Source organism: Physcomitrium patens, chromosome 23 (genome assembly GCF_059467195.1).
Source record: "Physcomitrium patens ecotype Gransden chromosome 23, ASM5946719v1, whole genome shotgun sequence".
NCBI classification, from domain to species: domain Eukaryota; kingdom Viridiplantae; phylum Streptophyta; class Bryopsida; order Funariales; family Funariaceae; genus Physcomitrium; species Physcomitrium patens.
This window is the reverse complement of record NC_143432.1, coordinates 3,645,046-3,662,352: the sequence shown is the minus strand read 5'-3', so window position 1 is coordinate 3,662,352 and position 17,307 is coordinate 3,645,046. Positions and strand designations below refer to the sequence as shown.

Sequence of the window (17,307 nt, the reverse complement as noted above, 5' to 3'; positions counted from 1 at the left end):
GAGCTTTCTCCTCCGTTTTTACCTTTAAGAGATCCTTTTATCGAAAGGACGTTCCCGGAATGGCACAAAGGACGGAACACCCTGAAACGGAATCGGAGCCCCATAATCGGGACCACATTGAGTTGCCCGACCAATTCAGGTCTCGTATCGACTAAGAGGCCCGTAGTAAGACCTGGATGTTCCCGTAATTGGGTCAAATTGGTCCTTCGCGTCAGATTGGCTAAGAGGCCCGTAGTAAGACCTGCCGAACAATTCAGGTCTCGTATTGGCTAAGAGGCCCGTAGTAAGACCTGGATGTTCTCGTAATTGGATCGCATTGGGTTGCTCGACCAAGTCAGGTCTCATATTGGGTAAGAGGACCTGGATTGGATGTCTTGAAATTGGATCCAATTGGCTCTTCGAACCAGGCTCACCCGTCGTTGAATTGGTCCTTTCTCTTTCTGCTGACTCCCGTTATTGGAATCGAACAGAGCATTTCAGTATGCCCCGGCTGACTGTAACGGGCTGACTGAACCTAGCCTCTCAATATTTGCACTGGAATTGGTCGTTGCTCCCAATATTCGAGGTAACTGAACATTAATAAAAGTCCCCTTTCTTTATATTTTCACGGTATACTCGTGTTACAATACGACAACGTGAGAACAAAAAAGATACTAAGAACAATATTAGTTTAGAAGACGGTAATCCGCAACTTCTAATATGCTTATATCTTATCAAGAAAAAGAAGTAATCCATTCTTAATAAAGAGAAGACAAAGCACTAATATTATAAGTATACTCTTGTCAATCTGTCAAGGATATGAACTAGAAAAAGATGCATAAACATGGAAAATTTGTATGAAAAGAAAAGTGAAAAAATAACATACTAGAAGATATTATAGAATTAATCTATTTTTACCTACTATTATCTAATCATATAGGTAATTATTGGTTTACATGTATATGTCATTGGCACACCTATTGCAAATCCAAGGTTTTTTCATAGATTGAAGAACAATATCAAAGAGTAAACTTGCTACAATATGTTAGACTATTGTTTTTAGGTGATTTAGATAAATAATAAGTATTTGAGGGTTTTTTTAAAGTTAGAGGTTTTTATAATAGATACTTCACTAAATTATATATATATATATATATATATATATAATCTTTTATTAAATTAGATTTAAATTATATTACAAATCAAGCTTATTATTTTAAAAATATAATATTATTATTTATTTTATCATTTGGATTTATATGTATCAAAGTAAACTATTAAATTTTAGTAGAAATTGCTATATTTTATAACTTCTAAAAATATTATATTAAAATTTAATTTATTAAATCAAAATAAAAAATATATTAAGAATATATCTATTACTACAAATATTATTTCATTATAATGATTGAATTATATTATATTAAAATATCTTATAATTTTTTAATAGTATTTCTTAAACTTTCTAAAAGCTCATTTATAATCTTTTTATATCATTTTTTTATTTAAAAATATTAAAGAAAATTTCTATAACTTATTAGAAATTCAAGTATGTGTATATATATATATATATATATATATATATTTAAAATATATAAATATAAAGTAAATTTTAAATTTTATAATTTTTATAATTTTTTTATATATACATATAAGTATTAAATAAGTATTAAATATTACATAATTAATTTTAAATAAACACATATAAATAGAAAAAATATCAATTTAATTCTTTGAAAATAAGAATTAATTTTATAATTATAAATAGTTTTTAAAATATTTTATCCTATTTTTTTTAGTTATTGTACGAGTCTTATGTGAGGCAAAGTGGCACGTGGGCGAGAACGAAAGTTTCAAGAGAGCCAAAGGCTTCCACGAAGGCCCTGCCACCGTGGAATTTCTATCGTTGGCGTCTGGCACGTAGATTCCCCGCGGTGGGCGCCGATCGACACGCGTCCCCCTAGTAGTGTGCTGTTCACACTGGAGGCCAACAAGCGTCATCTGGCACTCTCGAAGGGAAAGGGAAACGGGGAAGGGAGGGTCGGTTTTCAGGGCCTTGTTGCGTCGACACTGGTGTCGTCATTGCTGCCCTTCCTTCGCACGGCGCTGCGGCCTCTCTCGCTCCTTCACCATGCTCCCCTTCCGCTCTGTGGAGGCACACTGCGATGGTACTCACCCAACTGTCGATGCCACCGTCCTCCTGCACGATTCCTGCCATGCTCCCTTTGCCACTCTCTCTGACTTTTACGCGTCTGGAATTTGGGGTTTACTGGGGCTTTCGGGAAGTGTGGCAGTCGCGTTGTTTGATTTTCGTCTCGCCACTGTTGGATCGATGTTTTCTTCTACTTCTTCTACTTCTTCTTCTTCTTCTGCGTCGGAGGGTTGTGGATGTGGCGAAATATGATATTTGTGTGTTTCTGCAGTGGGAGTCCTACACCGAGACGGGTTTGGTTGACGTGACTACCACAGTGGGAAAATCTCCGGAGGGGCTAGCTGAGATGGAAGCCCTGAGTGAAGGTGGTTTCGGAGGTGGAAGTGGATTACAGCATCCAACGCTGTTGTGTTCCTGCAATTGACGTACGCAGAGGCTCGAGATGCACCAAGTTGTTTGACTGTGAGTTGCTTAACTGAGCTGATCTTATAGTTTAATTATTTGTGAACAATTCTGGTATGATTCTCCCTTCACAACTAATTGCTGCGACGCGGATGGTAAGCTTGTGGCCCAGGACTTGATTTTGTTCGTCTTGGAAACGTTGTATCTAATTATTGTTGCTTTGGGTGACGCCAGAGAACGAATGCCATGAGAGTATGTGTTCGAAGAAACCGCTGGCAAACTTACTGTCAACACTCATCCTTTGATGTTTCTGCAACGTACTTGGTTACCAAATCTTGGAGTTGTCAGGTTAGTGGACTACTTAATACATCTCTCTAAGAACTTAATGACAAATTTAGCCGAAACCCGATACTGTGAACGACCAAGCTTAAGCGGTAAAGGGAGATGGAGTCTTGTCCAGAACATCTAAGCCCACAAATCGTCAACATTTAGGATTCTTCATCCTAAATATTCAGAACTCTTAATCGGGAATGCAAACCCTGGAAGCGAAAACCCCAACAGAAATGATTCCGGCAGATAATTTATCACCACTGAGGAAGCTCTTTGCAAAGAAGTTGCACGTCACCAGCTTGAAGAGAAGCTTGCTGTAACGAGAGTATGAATGGTTGCTGTCCATTTCTTGGATATGATCCTCCAACACTCTTATAGCCGAGCTCTAACATTAGCAGTCGTTATTTGGGTGCCATGAACCAGTGTAAATCATATGCGGGTGCTCCTGCAGTTCAAACAGGAAGCATGCTGATCCATCTCAGGCTTCGCACTTGGTATATTTATCCTTTCTTTGCTGCCTGGTGTTTACCCCTAACCTTGAGTAAACCACCTGTATGTATAGAACTGACACAAGCCGCACGAAAGCAACCTTATTGCGTAGCATGTAGAGCTTTAATCCTTTAACACGAGTTCAACTGCAGTCCAACAGTCGACCTAGTCGTTTGATTACTGCAGGATTGGGAACGAACTGACGAGGCTTTGCTGAAATCGGGTATCCAAATCTGCAGTAATTCAGAAGTTCCGTTTCTGCAACGTTTGCTCACGTTAGCCTTTTACGACGGTCGACCTACTGCTTTCGTAATTCACGTTGATGTTTGTCCTGGTGCAATGGGAACTCCTGATTGTAGTGATATTACGTTGACTGTATCGCCTGTTAATAACTGGTGCAGTCAATAACACGAAGAGTTATCTGTATCACGAAGGAGTTGGAAGTATCTGTGAACTCAGGCTTCCTTCTTGCTTTGTTGGGGTGATGACCTCTCTGCAGGTAGGATCTTGAGTTTGGGATAGCGAAGTCGATTCTGGACGAGAATCGAGCCCCTGCGAAGAAGCACGCAATCAGACAGGAGGTGGTTTGAAGATAATTGGTCAACACGACGCGGGACTTATCCTGCAGTGTGATTGATTATACCTGCAGTAAGTCACGAGAAGGCTCGGTTACTGCAAAAGTTTTTCATTCGCACTCTGCAACGATGATTCTTCAATTGTTGTCCCTCCCCACTGCAATTGGAGAATCGTTGTTGCAGTAATTCCTGATTTCGAAGGAGACTAATTCTTTGTATACAGAAACTGTAGGGGGCATGAAGGTCTTTGAACCCGAAATGTTTTCTGCAACTTCCATGTTTCTCGAATATATCCAGACCCTTACCGAGTGAGATACAAAGTTTGCAGGAACTGTGAGATATCGAAGTGAGGACCGTGTCGTTGTTCGAAGGCAGTAATTTTCATTCCACTAGATACTGTTGTAATTACACTGGAATCACTGAAATCGTCTGTCACCCCTCTCAGCGTGCCACCTTTCAACTCATTCAAAACCTTCAGTTAGATACCTGAGAACGAAGTATTGTGGCCAATAGCTGGTCCGTAGGATAAGGAAAGAAAGAAACAACGTTGTGTATGACCAAAGATCAGGTGCCACCACTGCCGACTCGTGCAAAACGATTGCTCCAGGCTGTGCTGATATGTCACAGGTGTCATCTTACAGTGATCATAAGCTTTCGGCGGTCTTTCCACCCAAGCACAGAACCCTATTCTACTAGGTCAAAAAATCAGCTATGGTGTTCGTCAAGGAACACAATTCAGTTCCTTACTCACGTAGAATGTGAGTCAAGCTCATCTGGTGTGGTGGAGCACGACCTTTGGCACGACGCAAAGCGTGCTGTGAGTGATCCTTCATGACAGATACGCTATTCCAGAACCATCGAAACTCCATGCATAGTCTGGTCTCCAGATCAACTGCTTGTTGCTCCTGCTTTCAGCTCAAATAGTCGTGTAGCGGATTTCGTTGCATAAACTTGTAAGCTGACCCCATGTTTGCATCACTGAACTGCTTGGGCTCAGATTTCACGAGCTCTCTGTCAGGGACCTCGTCAGCTTCTCAGCAAACTTGCAGCAGATCAGATCAGTCAACCTTGCACTCTCTTTGCAGAACTTGTGTAGTATTATATCATAAGATGATCAGTTGCAGTAATTTTCACCACCGTGGAAACTATTAGCCACATTTGTGTGTCGGTGACGTTTTGAGTGCCGAGCATCATGTGGTGTTGATATAACTGCCTGGTGACGGTTAGAGGTTGATGTCGAGAAAACGAAAAAACAAAAACTGCTTGTTGCTCAATCTTCAATTGTTCAATCTGACTCAGTAAGCATAGCGAACTGCATAGTGAGCATGTTAGTGTAAATAATACTGGTTCTTTCCATTTATGTCTTTTCTTGCTTTCTAACACATCATGTTTCTAGAATTGTTATGCCGTTGTAATGCATGTTTAATGTAGCATAAGATTTTTTATTTTTATTTTCATTTTATTATTGAAATAGGCTGTGTTACGCATGTTCATAAAATACAAGCAAAAATATGTTAAATGTTTTTGTGAATGTGGTTTTATGATCCATGTTTTGTTTGAACAAGGATTGACATCTCAGGTGATAGTTTTACGAGAGGGTTTTTGTAATGATTGGAAATATTTGGATTTCCGAAAGAATCTGTTCAAATTCAACGATTGTTGAAGAGATTAACTATATCAGAGTTTATATTGTCTTTATTGTTATCTTCAATACCTTTATTTTGTGGAAAAGTGGTACCTTTAGAATCTATTGTCATTGCAGCATTCAATCTAGGATTTTTCAATAAAATTGTGAGTATACTAAAAAGACCAAGTTGTTTGATATTCCAAAATTCAATTTCAAATTATTTTTTCTTTCAAGCAATAAGGTAAGGTTCACATTACTATGAAGAGATTGAACAGAATGCATTTGTTTTCACAAAATCAAAAGGATACATATACATATAAACTTGATACATTTAATTTACATCAATTTTACATTGAAGAGATTAGTCATGGTAAAGATCCAAGTTTTGAATGAAGAATTAGAAGAAGGCATCTACACAAAAATGTCTTTATATAGAAATGACAACATCAATGTGAACAATAGAAAACAACTAGGTACATTATTTTAAGGTAAAAACCAAGTCCACATTAGAAATTAGTATGTAAAATATAAAAAGCAAGTAGATGAAATTCTAGGCATTTTGTACAAGCCAATAATATTGTTATATCTACACATGTTATGTATAGATGTTATGTGTAGATATGGATATGTATTTATTGTTGGTCAAGAATGCACACAATAATCAAAAACTTTATAATTAGACAAATTGTAGATGTAGAATGAATTTTAATAGTTGATCACCATTCCTTTATATATAACATGGCTTCTTAATAAATATAACCTTATCAAATATAATTAAATCCATGAGTATAATATAAAATTTAATACTTGAATAAAATGATTGATTATCTTTTATTGTTGACCTTGAATGTCTTATATTACAATTTGCACCATCTTCTTTTGTTTATTTGCATATGTTAAAATCAAAGTTTCACTATCAATGATTTGGTCATCATTGCATGTTACCTTTAAAAATTCTCCATTTTAGTGTTGGTCCATGATGTAATTTTAACATACTTTCCTTGAACATCACCTCTTATTTCAGAATTGGCCTCTTGTATCACTTTTTAGTTTTATTGTAATGCCATGTGGCTTTCAGAAATGTTCAAATATCATTAGATAATGATTCCTTAATTTGCAACATGATTTAATAAAAATTTCACTTTTTCATCTGAATTGTTTCATTTAGAAGATTTGTTTACTATAACAAGAAGTCTTTATTATCTCCCAATTGGACCTATTTTTATGAAGAATTAAATTGTACAATGTTAACAATGAAAATGACACCACAACCATTGGTTTTGAAACCATCTTCAACAATATTTTAGTATATAGACAACATTGGACAACAAATCACCTGGCTAAGCAGTTTGTGTTTCTCCTTGAATGTAATATTTTAGCATTAACCATGTTCATAAATAATTCCATACAAGAATTCCTTTGGTTTGTTTCTTAATCAACACTCTCTTTTGGTGCCCAACATAAAATGATTGTTGTTGAAAGTCAATTGCATGTGTACATTGCATTTGCAATTAAAAAGTCAACATTAAAGTGATGTGAATATATCATGTTTTGTAACATCTTCAGAATTCGTCACTGTGATCTATAATATAATATTTCTATAAAAATTAAATAAAGAAACTAAGACAAGAAAGTGGAAATTTTGCATCCTAAAATTCCCTCCTGCACTCAATGGTTTCATTCAAAAATATCATTCATTCTCGAACAAAACACGCATGAGTCTTTCAAAGTAAATTCTCCATCCATAAAAATTGGGATAACTTATTCATATCTATCTAAAAGAAAGTGATTTTAAGAATATTATTATAAAAATCTATGTAATGCTTCCAACCCTTTGACTAGCTGAGAATATTATACAATTGAATAAACTTTTGAGTCATTTAAAAAACCAAAATAAATTCAAAAAAATACCTACAAAAATTCACAAACTTCTGACAGGAAAAATATTTATAAAATAAAGAAAAAAAATTGTTAAAACTTAAGTGACTTTTGTTTTTCAATTAGAAAGAACTATGAGAATAAAATTAGAATAAATTGCACATGAAATGGAATACAGCAACTATGATCTTGCAAGTATGAGTATCAATAAATGCAACACTAAGGCTATCCTCAATATATAATTTATTAAATCAATTAAGCTAATAAATTCAACCATTCTTTATTTTTTTTCTTTTGGCTGATTTGGAAAATAAAAATTGCAGTTTTGGCAAATTAAAAAATCAAATGCAATAAATTGATATTTGATACTTTGTCAAAAATATACATATATACATATGTATTTGCACTATCACAAAATACCAGTGAGCTGTAGTAATTATAGATCATCTAATAGAAAGCTGCTTTTAGATCAAAAAAAATTTTAAAATCTGTATTTTTAATTGAATTTTTGTGTAAGTTGCTGTAAAAATATCAAAATAAATTAATAATAAATTAATATAAACGAATATTAAATTGACGTACCTATATCTTAAATCAATCCACTTTATTCCCCTAATTCAATCTCTATGACTACTTTTTCCAATTTATTAACATATAAACCTGTGAATTCAATGGACACCAGCAAAGATGAATCCATGATTCTTCTCAATGAGAGAAGAGATTTGGATCTTTCTTGCATTGCCTTGTCCACAAAACTTCATTGTTACACCTTTAATTTTGCTAAGAAATCAAGGTTAAATTAAATGAATGAGTTTATAAGTTTTTCTCCTTCTAAATTGTAAAATTAGTCACAAAGATTGAATCATGGAAGTAAGATAGTTTGATTTAAGATTTAGGTAGGTCAATTCAATATTATTAAATATATATACATATATATATATATATATATATGTATATGAAGCAATATCATGTGTTGTTCTTAGAATTTGGCAATCAATTAAATACTAAATATACATTTATCTCTTATATAAAACACATCAAAGGGGGTACAAATCAACAAAATAAATCAAAGAAACAAATCAGTTTTCTGATTGGCTAGATTCATCATTGTTTTATCAAAACTTGCTGAGTCACTAGGCCTTATCAAAACTAAAGTGGCAACACTTAGTAAAGACAACAATGTTGATTACGATATTCAATCTTATCGAAGGCCACAATCCCACTCATAATGAGGTGCTGTTGATTTCATTGTTGATTATAATGCATTGTGCAGTGAATTCACTGCTCATTGTGGCTTTCGATTCTACACAATTCAACTTAAAATTATATCAAGCCACAAGCCAAATGCCGCTGGTTGAATTCCAATCTTTGTTGTGGAGATGTGATGTGTGGAAATATGTTACCAGTTCCAATGATTAATATCATCTTGATGTTTAGTTTAATCCTCTGAAGTCATAGTGGTTACCACCACAATAACCTTCGAAGAAAAGATCAACCATTTGGGAGAGATCCTCCTGCATTAAGTACTCAAAAGTTTGAATGGATTTCTATTGAAGAGCAATCCAGATACTATGATTTATCTAAGGATACATAAAGAACTGATCTGCTTTTACAAAGCATAGATCTATTATTTAAAGCAGAAAACTTGGAGGGATTTAAAACATTTCAGCAGTAGTTCTACATTTTCATGCCTCAAGACTCTATATTAAGAATTGAGAATTTATGTTTATTCTTATTTTTATTTTTACTTATGATTTTATTTGTTAGATGTTTTATTCTCCTTGTAAAGAAAGAAACTCTCACAAATGATGGTGCAATTTTTACTTCTCAAATATCCTCTCTTCATCTTGTATATATTCATCCATCCAATAGCAACAGCATTTGGAGAAAGAAAGTAGTTGAGGTCAGTCTCACCTTGCAAATGTCAGGATTCCATCATCTTTGTTTATTTATTTATTTATTTATTTTGTATATTTTTGTGGCTCACTCCATTTGTGTAGTTGAACTCATGAACCCAAGAACCCATGCTATTGTCAGTAATATAGCTTTAATAATAATTGGAATTAATAAGAGAGCAATTGCTCAATAATAGCATGGGGAAGGTGAGAGTGCATAAAGAAAATTTGAAATAGTTATAAACAAGGGAAAAAGTGTTTATTATAGAATACTTGCTCAATGACGTCAAAGCAATTGGGAGAGATTTTAGAGAGAGGGTGTAACCATTGTAGATGAGAATGTTAATCCTAATTAGAGAGCAATTGGTTAATAATATAGAAAAGGTTGTGAGAGAGATGATGAAGAACAAGATGATATTAATCATTAGAATTGCAGAAGGGTGCAACTATAGCAAACAAAAAAATTGCAAGGAATTCAAAAAGACAATGGCTAAAATTGTGCATAAACTATGCAAGATGAATATTTTGTGTCAAGAGATGGAAGAAAATATTACTACAATTAATGAAAATAATAGTATTGGTAGAAAGATTGTTTAATCTAAGAATCTTCAAGAAAATGCACAGTAAAGGTAAAGGACATGGAAAGAAGTAAGAGAACGTGATAGAATGGAAGAAATTGGTGAAAAAATGGAATAACTTTTCATGAACATTATAATAAAAGAAATAGATTAGAAGAGTCACAATGTTGGAAATGAAGACGCTCAATGACCACATTGCAAGGCACTTCATTGAATGGATGAATAAACTATGCCATCAACAAAATTAAGTCTACAAGTTGGTTTATATTTTCTTTATAAAAAGATTGAACTTTTGCCTCTTAAATTTTCCAATTATTAAAGACCCATATTTATTAAGTAGATAATTATTTGATAGACAAGATATACAAAGCAAGGAGTTTCAAAAGAATATTTAATAATATAATGTTTTACACACATTTACATTTCTTAGTACAAAAATTAATAATAATATCTTGTAAAGATATGGTATATATAACTTTTGTATACTTAGAGCACTTTGGCATCAAATTAATGTTTTTTTTTTTTTTTTTTTTTTTTTTTTTTTAATCAAAATAAGGTATAGAATCAAGTTATGTATAAATTTATATTTATGATCCGAATATTACACATGAAACAAGGATGGCACATAAAGATAATTTTTTAGTTCAAACAATGTGGGAGCTTCAAAAATGTTTGAGAGAATATCACATATTTTTTCCACTTTGTGGACAAACTCATGAAATATTGAACCAAGTGGACTTTGAATTTTAGATTTTATTTTATTTTATTTTATTTTTTCATTTGATATGTAGAACATTAAATACATTTATTTGATTTTTTGTTTATTTCTTACTAAGTAAATCATCATGGGTAATTTTCTCAAATTACAATATCATTGTATTCACATCTATCCTCCAGATATTTTTTAAAGGTTAATATATATATTTTTATATATTAATATTTTTTTGGTGTGTGGAAATTTGAACTTAATAAAAATTCCATAAATTTTTCCACTTTAACAATACAACATTTTCATAGATATAAAGTTCTCTTCCAACTAATACTATTATATTTGTTCTCTAAACATGTTTATCATGAGTTATATTATTGGAATTCTATTGTATGTGATTGTATTAAAATTGAATTTTGAGTGTTTCTATTGATTATGATACAAATCCTTTGCAATTTTTCATCTCTTCTTGCACCAATATGTATGCCATGTGAATGTGTCCAAAAACTATGGACTTGCTAAAACTTTGAAATGTTTCAAGCATTACATATGTATCAAAGATACTATAAAAGCATTACTCTTCATTTATTTTAAAAAATAAATTTCGAAGTTAATGAGATTAATACTTATTTTAACTACTTTACGTGTTTAGTTACTTGTCTAATTTGCATTTACATCAATGCTATTTAGCTCGATTCAGTTATTTCAAAAATATATTCTCAAAAATCTTAAGACAGAAAAATTATTTCATCGGTGATCTGAAGTAATATTTTCAGAAATAAAATAATATTGAATTTATATAGTAATACTAGGTGTACATTCGCATAATTTTTTTAAACTGATTATTAAAATATAATAAGAAGGTGGAATTTTCCAGGAAGAAGTCCTGGACGGGAACCCGTTGGACACAAGTCCGCGAACAGGGACTCGTTCTGAATTTTCCCTCCAATATTCGTCACGTCTCAGCCTATCTGGTGTGAACGCGCCACTTTTTGGCGCCATGGCGGGAACGGCCTTTGAAACCAGTGACCGGCACCCCAGCCCCCCTCCTCACTGTACGAGCCGGTCCCATTCCAGATCGACCGTTTATCACAGGTCAAAAGATGTCCGTTGTTGGGGCTCTCCTAAGGACTCACCCAGATACCATGATACTACCCGGCGGTATACTAGCTATGACTGGTTGGTAGGTAGCGCGGGAAGAAGCGGATGGGGAGGGAGAAGGCGGCAAGTATGAGTTGTGAAGCGGAGTTGGTCGTTGCTGCTCTTTCCTGAGCTCGTGGAGCTAGATTGCTGGAATCGTTGAGGCCAGTATCAAACTCTGCGACTCTTTATTTCGCAGTTTCCTCAATTTTTTGAACGGTTTTGGTGTAAGGAGTTAGATTGGAGCTTGCTCGCGAAGAGGCTTTTGGGGAGTTAGTGGCAGTAGCAGTGGCAGTGGCAGACCTTCTCTCCCGAGCTCGAGATTGGAAGCAGGAAAGATGAGTTTAGTGGTGAACATGCACCAGCGGCGGACTGTGGCCACTGGGACTGTGGCCACTGGGAGGCAGAACCAGGACCCTAACACGCCTGGTGAGTGATTACATGGGGTTAGATGTGTGGTTGTGCGCAAGGAATGGCGTTTTGGTTTTGTTTACTTGTTTACTGTTTTTGCATTTGGGGGTTGGAGAGTTGTTTGCTGCGGTGAGAGCTGTTGCGTTTGTGGAGGTGTGCGAGAGGGTGAGTTGTGAATACGAGTGTGGTTTTGGAGCACTTGTCTCTTGTGTAAATTGGGTTTTTGATTGATTGTGGTTTGATCCCTTAGTGAATCCTGAGAAGAAGCGGACCTCCAAGAGGCTGCAACCGGAGGTGCAGAAATCTATTGAAGAGGTCCTCAACCACTCGAGAAATACGAAAGGTAAGAATGGGAATTCAACTTTGAACATGGATGCGTTTTCCGTGTTCGGTTTTGAGTTTCACTGGAGTATAGATTCCCGGGCTCGTTGTTCTATCACTATACGTGTGATGGTCTAGCTGCTATTGTCCTGTTTCATCTTTCTTTTACAGCTGCTCTGACTGTTGTTGCAGTTTTAAAACACTGGGTCTGTTAACTCCATCTGTGCTTGAATTTCAGGGCGAGGTCGATCGATGGTTCTCGCAGCCCTACAGAAGAAGGCGGCCGAGCAGAAAAATCCTGGTATGTCTACTGTATACCCTCTTTGGGGAGTTTGGGACCTGCATCCATCTTGTGCTGCCACCATAGTTTCCGCAACTACCCCTTGTATGTTGTGTGATTGCCACAGGAAGGTTGGGTACACCAAGTATTTAATAATTTTTCCTTTTTGGGCGACATTCAAAGTCCGCATAGGTCGGCGATGTCCCTTCCCTTTCCCCTTACCAGAGTCGATTCTGTAGGTGATCCATACAGGTCACATTATGAATTGTACTAAATTGCTGGTTTCTGTCATGGATCATTTCTGTCCTTTCAAGCCCTACATGCCTGATCTACTTCAGGTGTTGCGTTGTTGCCTCCCACGATTTTATCCTACTGAATCCGCTCTGCTCATGTGTTCACCCCAGTGGTTTCCGCAGATGGTTGAAGTCACATCTCTTGTTCCGCCAAGATATTTTGTCGCCGTGGTCCATTATCGTTTCAACTCGTACGTTTTACCAGTTTCTGGAATTTCGCTGACCGGTGTAATACCTGATGTCTTGTCTCAGCCACGGTGAAGACTTCTCCGGTAAAAAGGAATCAGCGTGGAGGAAGTGCACAAAAAAATGCGCATTCAGATGATATGACTTCTGCCCTGGTTGCACCTGAGCTGCAAGGAAGCAAGATTCCCATCTCCGACATTCGGAAGAGACACGTGGATCAGGATCAGGCAAGAGCCCCCTTAACTGTGTTAGATGCCTCTGCAGAAGATGAGCCAAAGACCAACTGGAAGGACTTGGCTGGCAGTAGCCCTTCCAAGCCCTCGCGAAAAGAGGAAACACCAGTAGTGTACCAGAAGAAGCAAAAGACTGAAAGTGCGTCACCGATACCCGCAGCTATGATGTCTAATAGGCGGCCAGTGACTTATGGGGCCTCCCCACTTCCACTACCATCGCCGCCACCAGCACCAGAATCCAAGAGCCCCTGCTCGAGAAATGTGACGGAAAATCCTGCAGCGGGAGGTTCAATGCCCACCGTTGAGCAAGTTGTAGAGATTACCAGTTTGCAACCTGCCAAAAGGCATCTAGTGTCACCTTCGCAAACACAGGAGGAAAGGTGAGGTTTGATTCGACTTAGATCACTCGACTGGAATTGGTAGACGACGTTATATACTCTGGATGTGAGATTATATTGCAATTCTCAACTCCTCCATGTCAGCGTCACTCACTGTGCAGATTGGACATTGCAGTGACTTGTGCGGCTCTTCTGCTGTAGTTCGTAATGTGGAGGCATCAAACCCTATTGCGTGTCAGAGAGACTCGGAATCCCAAATTCTAGAACTTCAAAATCAAATGTTCTCCTTCATTCCTACGAGCTCAAGGAGGATGCATGGGTTAGTTTTTCTTTCACTCTTTTGCAACTCTCTATTGAGATCTTGCCAAAGTGAAATCATGAGAAGTTCCTCCTACTAACCTCATCTCGAATGTTGTCTGTGTTGTTCGATCCTCAGATTGTCGAACCTCGGGAACACGTGCTTTATGAATGTTATCATTCAATGTCTCTACAATTTGACTAGTTTTGTAGCAGGCATGGAGCAATTTTTTGGTCCACTTCTGAACAAGAATGCTCCGGAGGTAAGTGTAGCAGCCAGCATTGCCCACCTTCCCAGTTGTATCTGTCATCCCTCCTGAGTATTATTCATGGCCTTAGCAGCGTATTAACTACCTGATTATTGGGTGCATCGATATCTATAATTTTTGTCATGCTCTCCTGGATGTATTTCCTGAATTTGTGCGCTTCTTCCAGGGATCTGCACCTCTCATGTCCCAAGATGCTGTAGGTGTACATACTGCTTTGCTCAAAGTGTTCCGAGACCTAAAGCACGTTGAAGGATATGAAACTGTGAATCCCTCCGTGCTTAAGCAAGCGTTTGCAAAGCACCAATCGAGCTTCTGGGATTGCATCCAGCAGGTATTTAATGTTCCTTGCTGAACCTGCTTCTGTCCATGTGACTTGGCTCTAATCAATATTTAAACTAGTATCAGTGAAAGTAGCTAAAAAACCTCTTTTCAATGTATGCTAATTGATTTTTGGAACTGCCTGGAAGTGGCTTCCCGATTTAACCTATACGACCGGGGCGTGTGCAGGATGCGCACGAATTCTTTTGTAGCTTAGTCGATCAAGTGCAAGAAAATGTATCATGTGAACTCAAGAGGCTGTACCCCATCGATGCTGAGCGGCCTAAACTAGAAACTGTGTGCCCAACGACACAGAATTTCAGGTTAGTTATTCTCGGGATGAACTGCTTTCCTGAGCTTCCCCGTCAGTGCGAATTTGTAAACCACTATCCAATCATTCTGATTTGGATAAACGTGCGATTATGCAGCTGCCTAGTCAGGAACAGTTTGACATGTACTGCTTGTGGGAAAGTATCATCTGTGGAGGAGACTTATCGAGACTTCTGTTTGGCTTTGCCAGAAGATGAGAGGTAATATTCTTCCTGCTTGAATTCTTCCGTTGTCTGATGCGTGTGCCTGTGTTGAGAGCATTTCACATTACATACATACAATTCATCTGATTTAGAAATTCTTGCAGATGAATACAGGCTAAATTGATGTAACAGTTTTAGAACATAATATTCTTGCTCTACAGATACTTGAATGTGTAGGTGTATTGATTTTTACAGAACTGATGAATCTAAGGACTGGAGCCTGGAATCACTGTTGAACTTGTATTTTCAGGTGTGTTTTCTTTGTCATCTCAATTGTCTAATCATATCTGGTTTCTAATCTTGAATTATTTGTCTCGATTTCTACTTCATATATCTCATGTCTGCATGATGCAATTGCAGGAGAGTACTATATGTCGCAAGTGTGAAGGGTGTGGTGCGGAAGACTCGAAGGCTAGAGCTCAAATCCTTCAACTACCACACGTTCTAGTGCTTCAACTGAAGCGATTACATATGGACCGTGATTTCCCATGCACCAAAGTTACATCTCCTGTAAAGTTCAACTCTCGCCTTGATATCGGTACGTCATTCTTCTCTCTTGATGTGATGTTTCTGTCCGTAACTCATTCACTGTGTATTCCTTTCGTATGTTCTAATCAACTGAGATTTAACGGATGTACCCTCAAATTCTCGTTTATCATTTCGGCTGTGATGGAAACTTTTCTCCTTGATACTTCATGTTTGCACTTACCCGTAATCCCAAGTGATCGTAGTTAGTTTATTCTTGCATTTTTAACCTCCTCTTGCAGGACCATGGTGTGCTCAAGATAAACAAAAGTTTTGGAGTCCCACAAACGTTGATTCTCAGAATTATGAAGGGATGGAGTCGGCAGCTTCCGTTTGTAGTGCACAGGATAAGTTTGTTAGCATCAGTCAAGGAACGCTTGACTGTCGATCACAAGACATGAGCGACACTTCCGGAACAAATCGAACTGCTGATGTGGGCACCAGCTACAGGTTATATGGGGTTGTGAATCATTTGGGATTTACCTCCACATGTGGCCATTTCCTCGCCGACACTCTCGATCCGGAGGCTAACCGATGGCTTAGATGTGATGATTCGCTAGTCACTGACGTAAGTCCTCTTGTACACTTGTATATCCTCGTTCATTTAGTTCTCGGTGAATAGCATATAGGTGATAAGCATTAAGGTTTCTTTGGGGCTGTATTATTAAGTGCCCTTTGCTTTTCGACAGGTATCAGAAGATTCAGTTTCGGCCAATGTGAAGGAGGCTTACATGTTCTTTTACGTGCATCAACCTGTCAGCTCATAGCTTGTCGACTGAAACCATAAGTTTTGACTAGTCGTTTCCATGTGAGCCTAACTTAGGAAGATTTAACTTAGTAGAGTGTATGATGAAAAACATACCTTGTTGTATAGCTAGTGAGGAAATTTTATCTTGAAGCCGTAACAGAGGCATCGGCAGGTAGTCCCTACAAGACAGTTACACTGAGATCTAACGTGCAGTATGGCAGTGAATACTTGTCTGTTAGATGGTGTGACAACCTTTGTATGATAAGCAATTTGATACAAAAGACTTCTAACCTCCCTTAACAAATTGGCATGTAAGATTTTCTCTCCAAACCATAGTACCCATTATCATGGAACTTTTCTTCTAGTCACAGCACCCAAAAGTTTTGCGTCTACAAAGATGTGAAGCATACAACTGGCGAAGTCGGGTATATGATGATTACTCAGTCTAAATCTTATATGGCAAGCTCTGAAATCAATGGGGAAATACACTGCTAATGCTTGCAGGGAAAAACATTGTTGCGACACTCGAAGAGACACATCGGCTACCAAAATGCCGAGACATCTCCCAGTCGTTAACTCAAACTTCACATCACCTAGGTTGTTATGTACTTGGTTGGAAGAGGCTCATCCTTGCAATTGCCTTAGGGTGTTTTGGCAGCTATTTGTTATAAATCTTCCTGAAAGTTCCGATTGCACTTACATAATTGATCCCTGGAATCTTTGGAAACCATTTGGAAAGAATGTTGCAGAACCCCCATGGAATGAAAGCTCGAATGATATGAGTGGAATAACTTGCATTGT

At 37.1% G+C, this 17,307-nt stretch overlaps 2 protein-coding genes across 2 annotated transcripts; both read left to right on the top strand.

The window, feature by feature from the left end:
* The first annotated feature begins 823 nt into the window (after positions 1-823).
* Positions 824-5,325, top strand: LOC112275981 (uncharacterized). Its single transcript, XM_090246832.1, has 5 exons — positions 824-848; positions 1,966-2,147; positions 2,403-2,593; positions 2,768-2,881; positions 3,852-5,325. Exons 1-3 carry the CDS (start codon positions 824-826, stop codon positions 2,553-2,555), a joined length of 360 nt encoding a protein of 119 aa, XP_090102958.1. The 3' UTR covers positions 2,556-2,593; positions 2,768-2,881; positions 3,852-5,325.
* Positions 5,326-11,837: 6,512 nt separating this feature from the next.
* On the top strand, positions 11,838-16,836 carry LOC112276090 (uncharacterized). The gene is made up of 13 exons (XM_024507086.3): positions 11,838-12,183; positions 12,416-12,508; positions 12,725-12,787; positions 13,312-13,858; positions 13,992-14,135; positions 14,253-14,376; positions 14,549-14,713; positions 14,890-15,023; positions 15,129-15,230; positions 15,429-15,483; positions 15,594-15,771; positions 16,001-16,326; positions 16,448-16,836. Exons 1-13 carry the CDS (start codon positions 12,093-12,095, stop codon positions 16,523-16,525), a joined length of 2,100 nt encoding a protein of 699 aa, XP_024362854.1. The 5' UTR covers positions 11,838-12,092; the 3' UTR covers positions 16,526-16,836.
* Positions 16,837-17,307: the final 471 nt, after the last annotated feature.

Bases quoted from the DNA above. Each gene is read 5' to 3' on its own strand.
- LOC112275981 (XM_090246832.1), top strand. From the start codon at position 824: ATGGAAAATTTGTATGAAAAGAAAA. The intron at 849-1,965 runs GTGAAAAAATAA...TTCACACTGGAG, and splicing joins AAATTTGTATGAAAAGAAAA to GCCAACAAGCGTCATCTGGC. The intron at 2,148-2,402 runs GTACTCACCCAA...GTGTTTCTGCAG, and splicing joins TGTGGAGGCACACTGCGATG to TGGGAGTCCTACACCGAGAC.
- LOC112276090 (XM_024507086.3), top strand. From the start codon at position 12,093: ATGAGTTTAGTGGTGAACATGCACCAGCGGCGGACTGTGGCCACTGGG. The intron at 14,136-14,252 runs GTTAGTTTTTCT...TTCGATCCTCAG, and splicing joins AGCTCAAGGAGGATGCATGG to ATTGTCGAACCTCGGGAACA. The intron at 15,231-15,428 runs GTAATATTCTTC...TGATTTTTACAG, and splicing joins GCTTTGCCAGAAGATGAGAG to AACTGATGAATCTAAGGACT.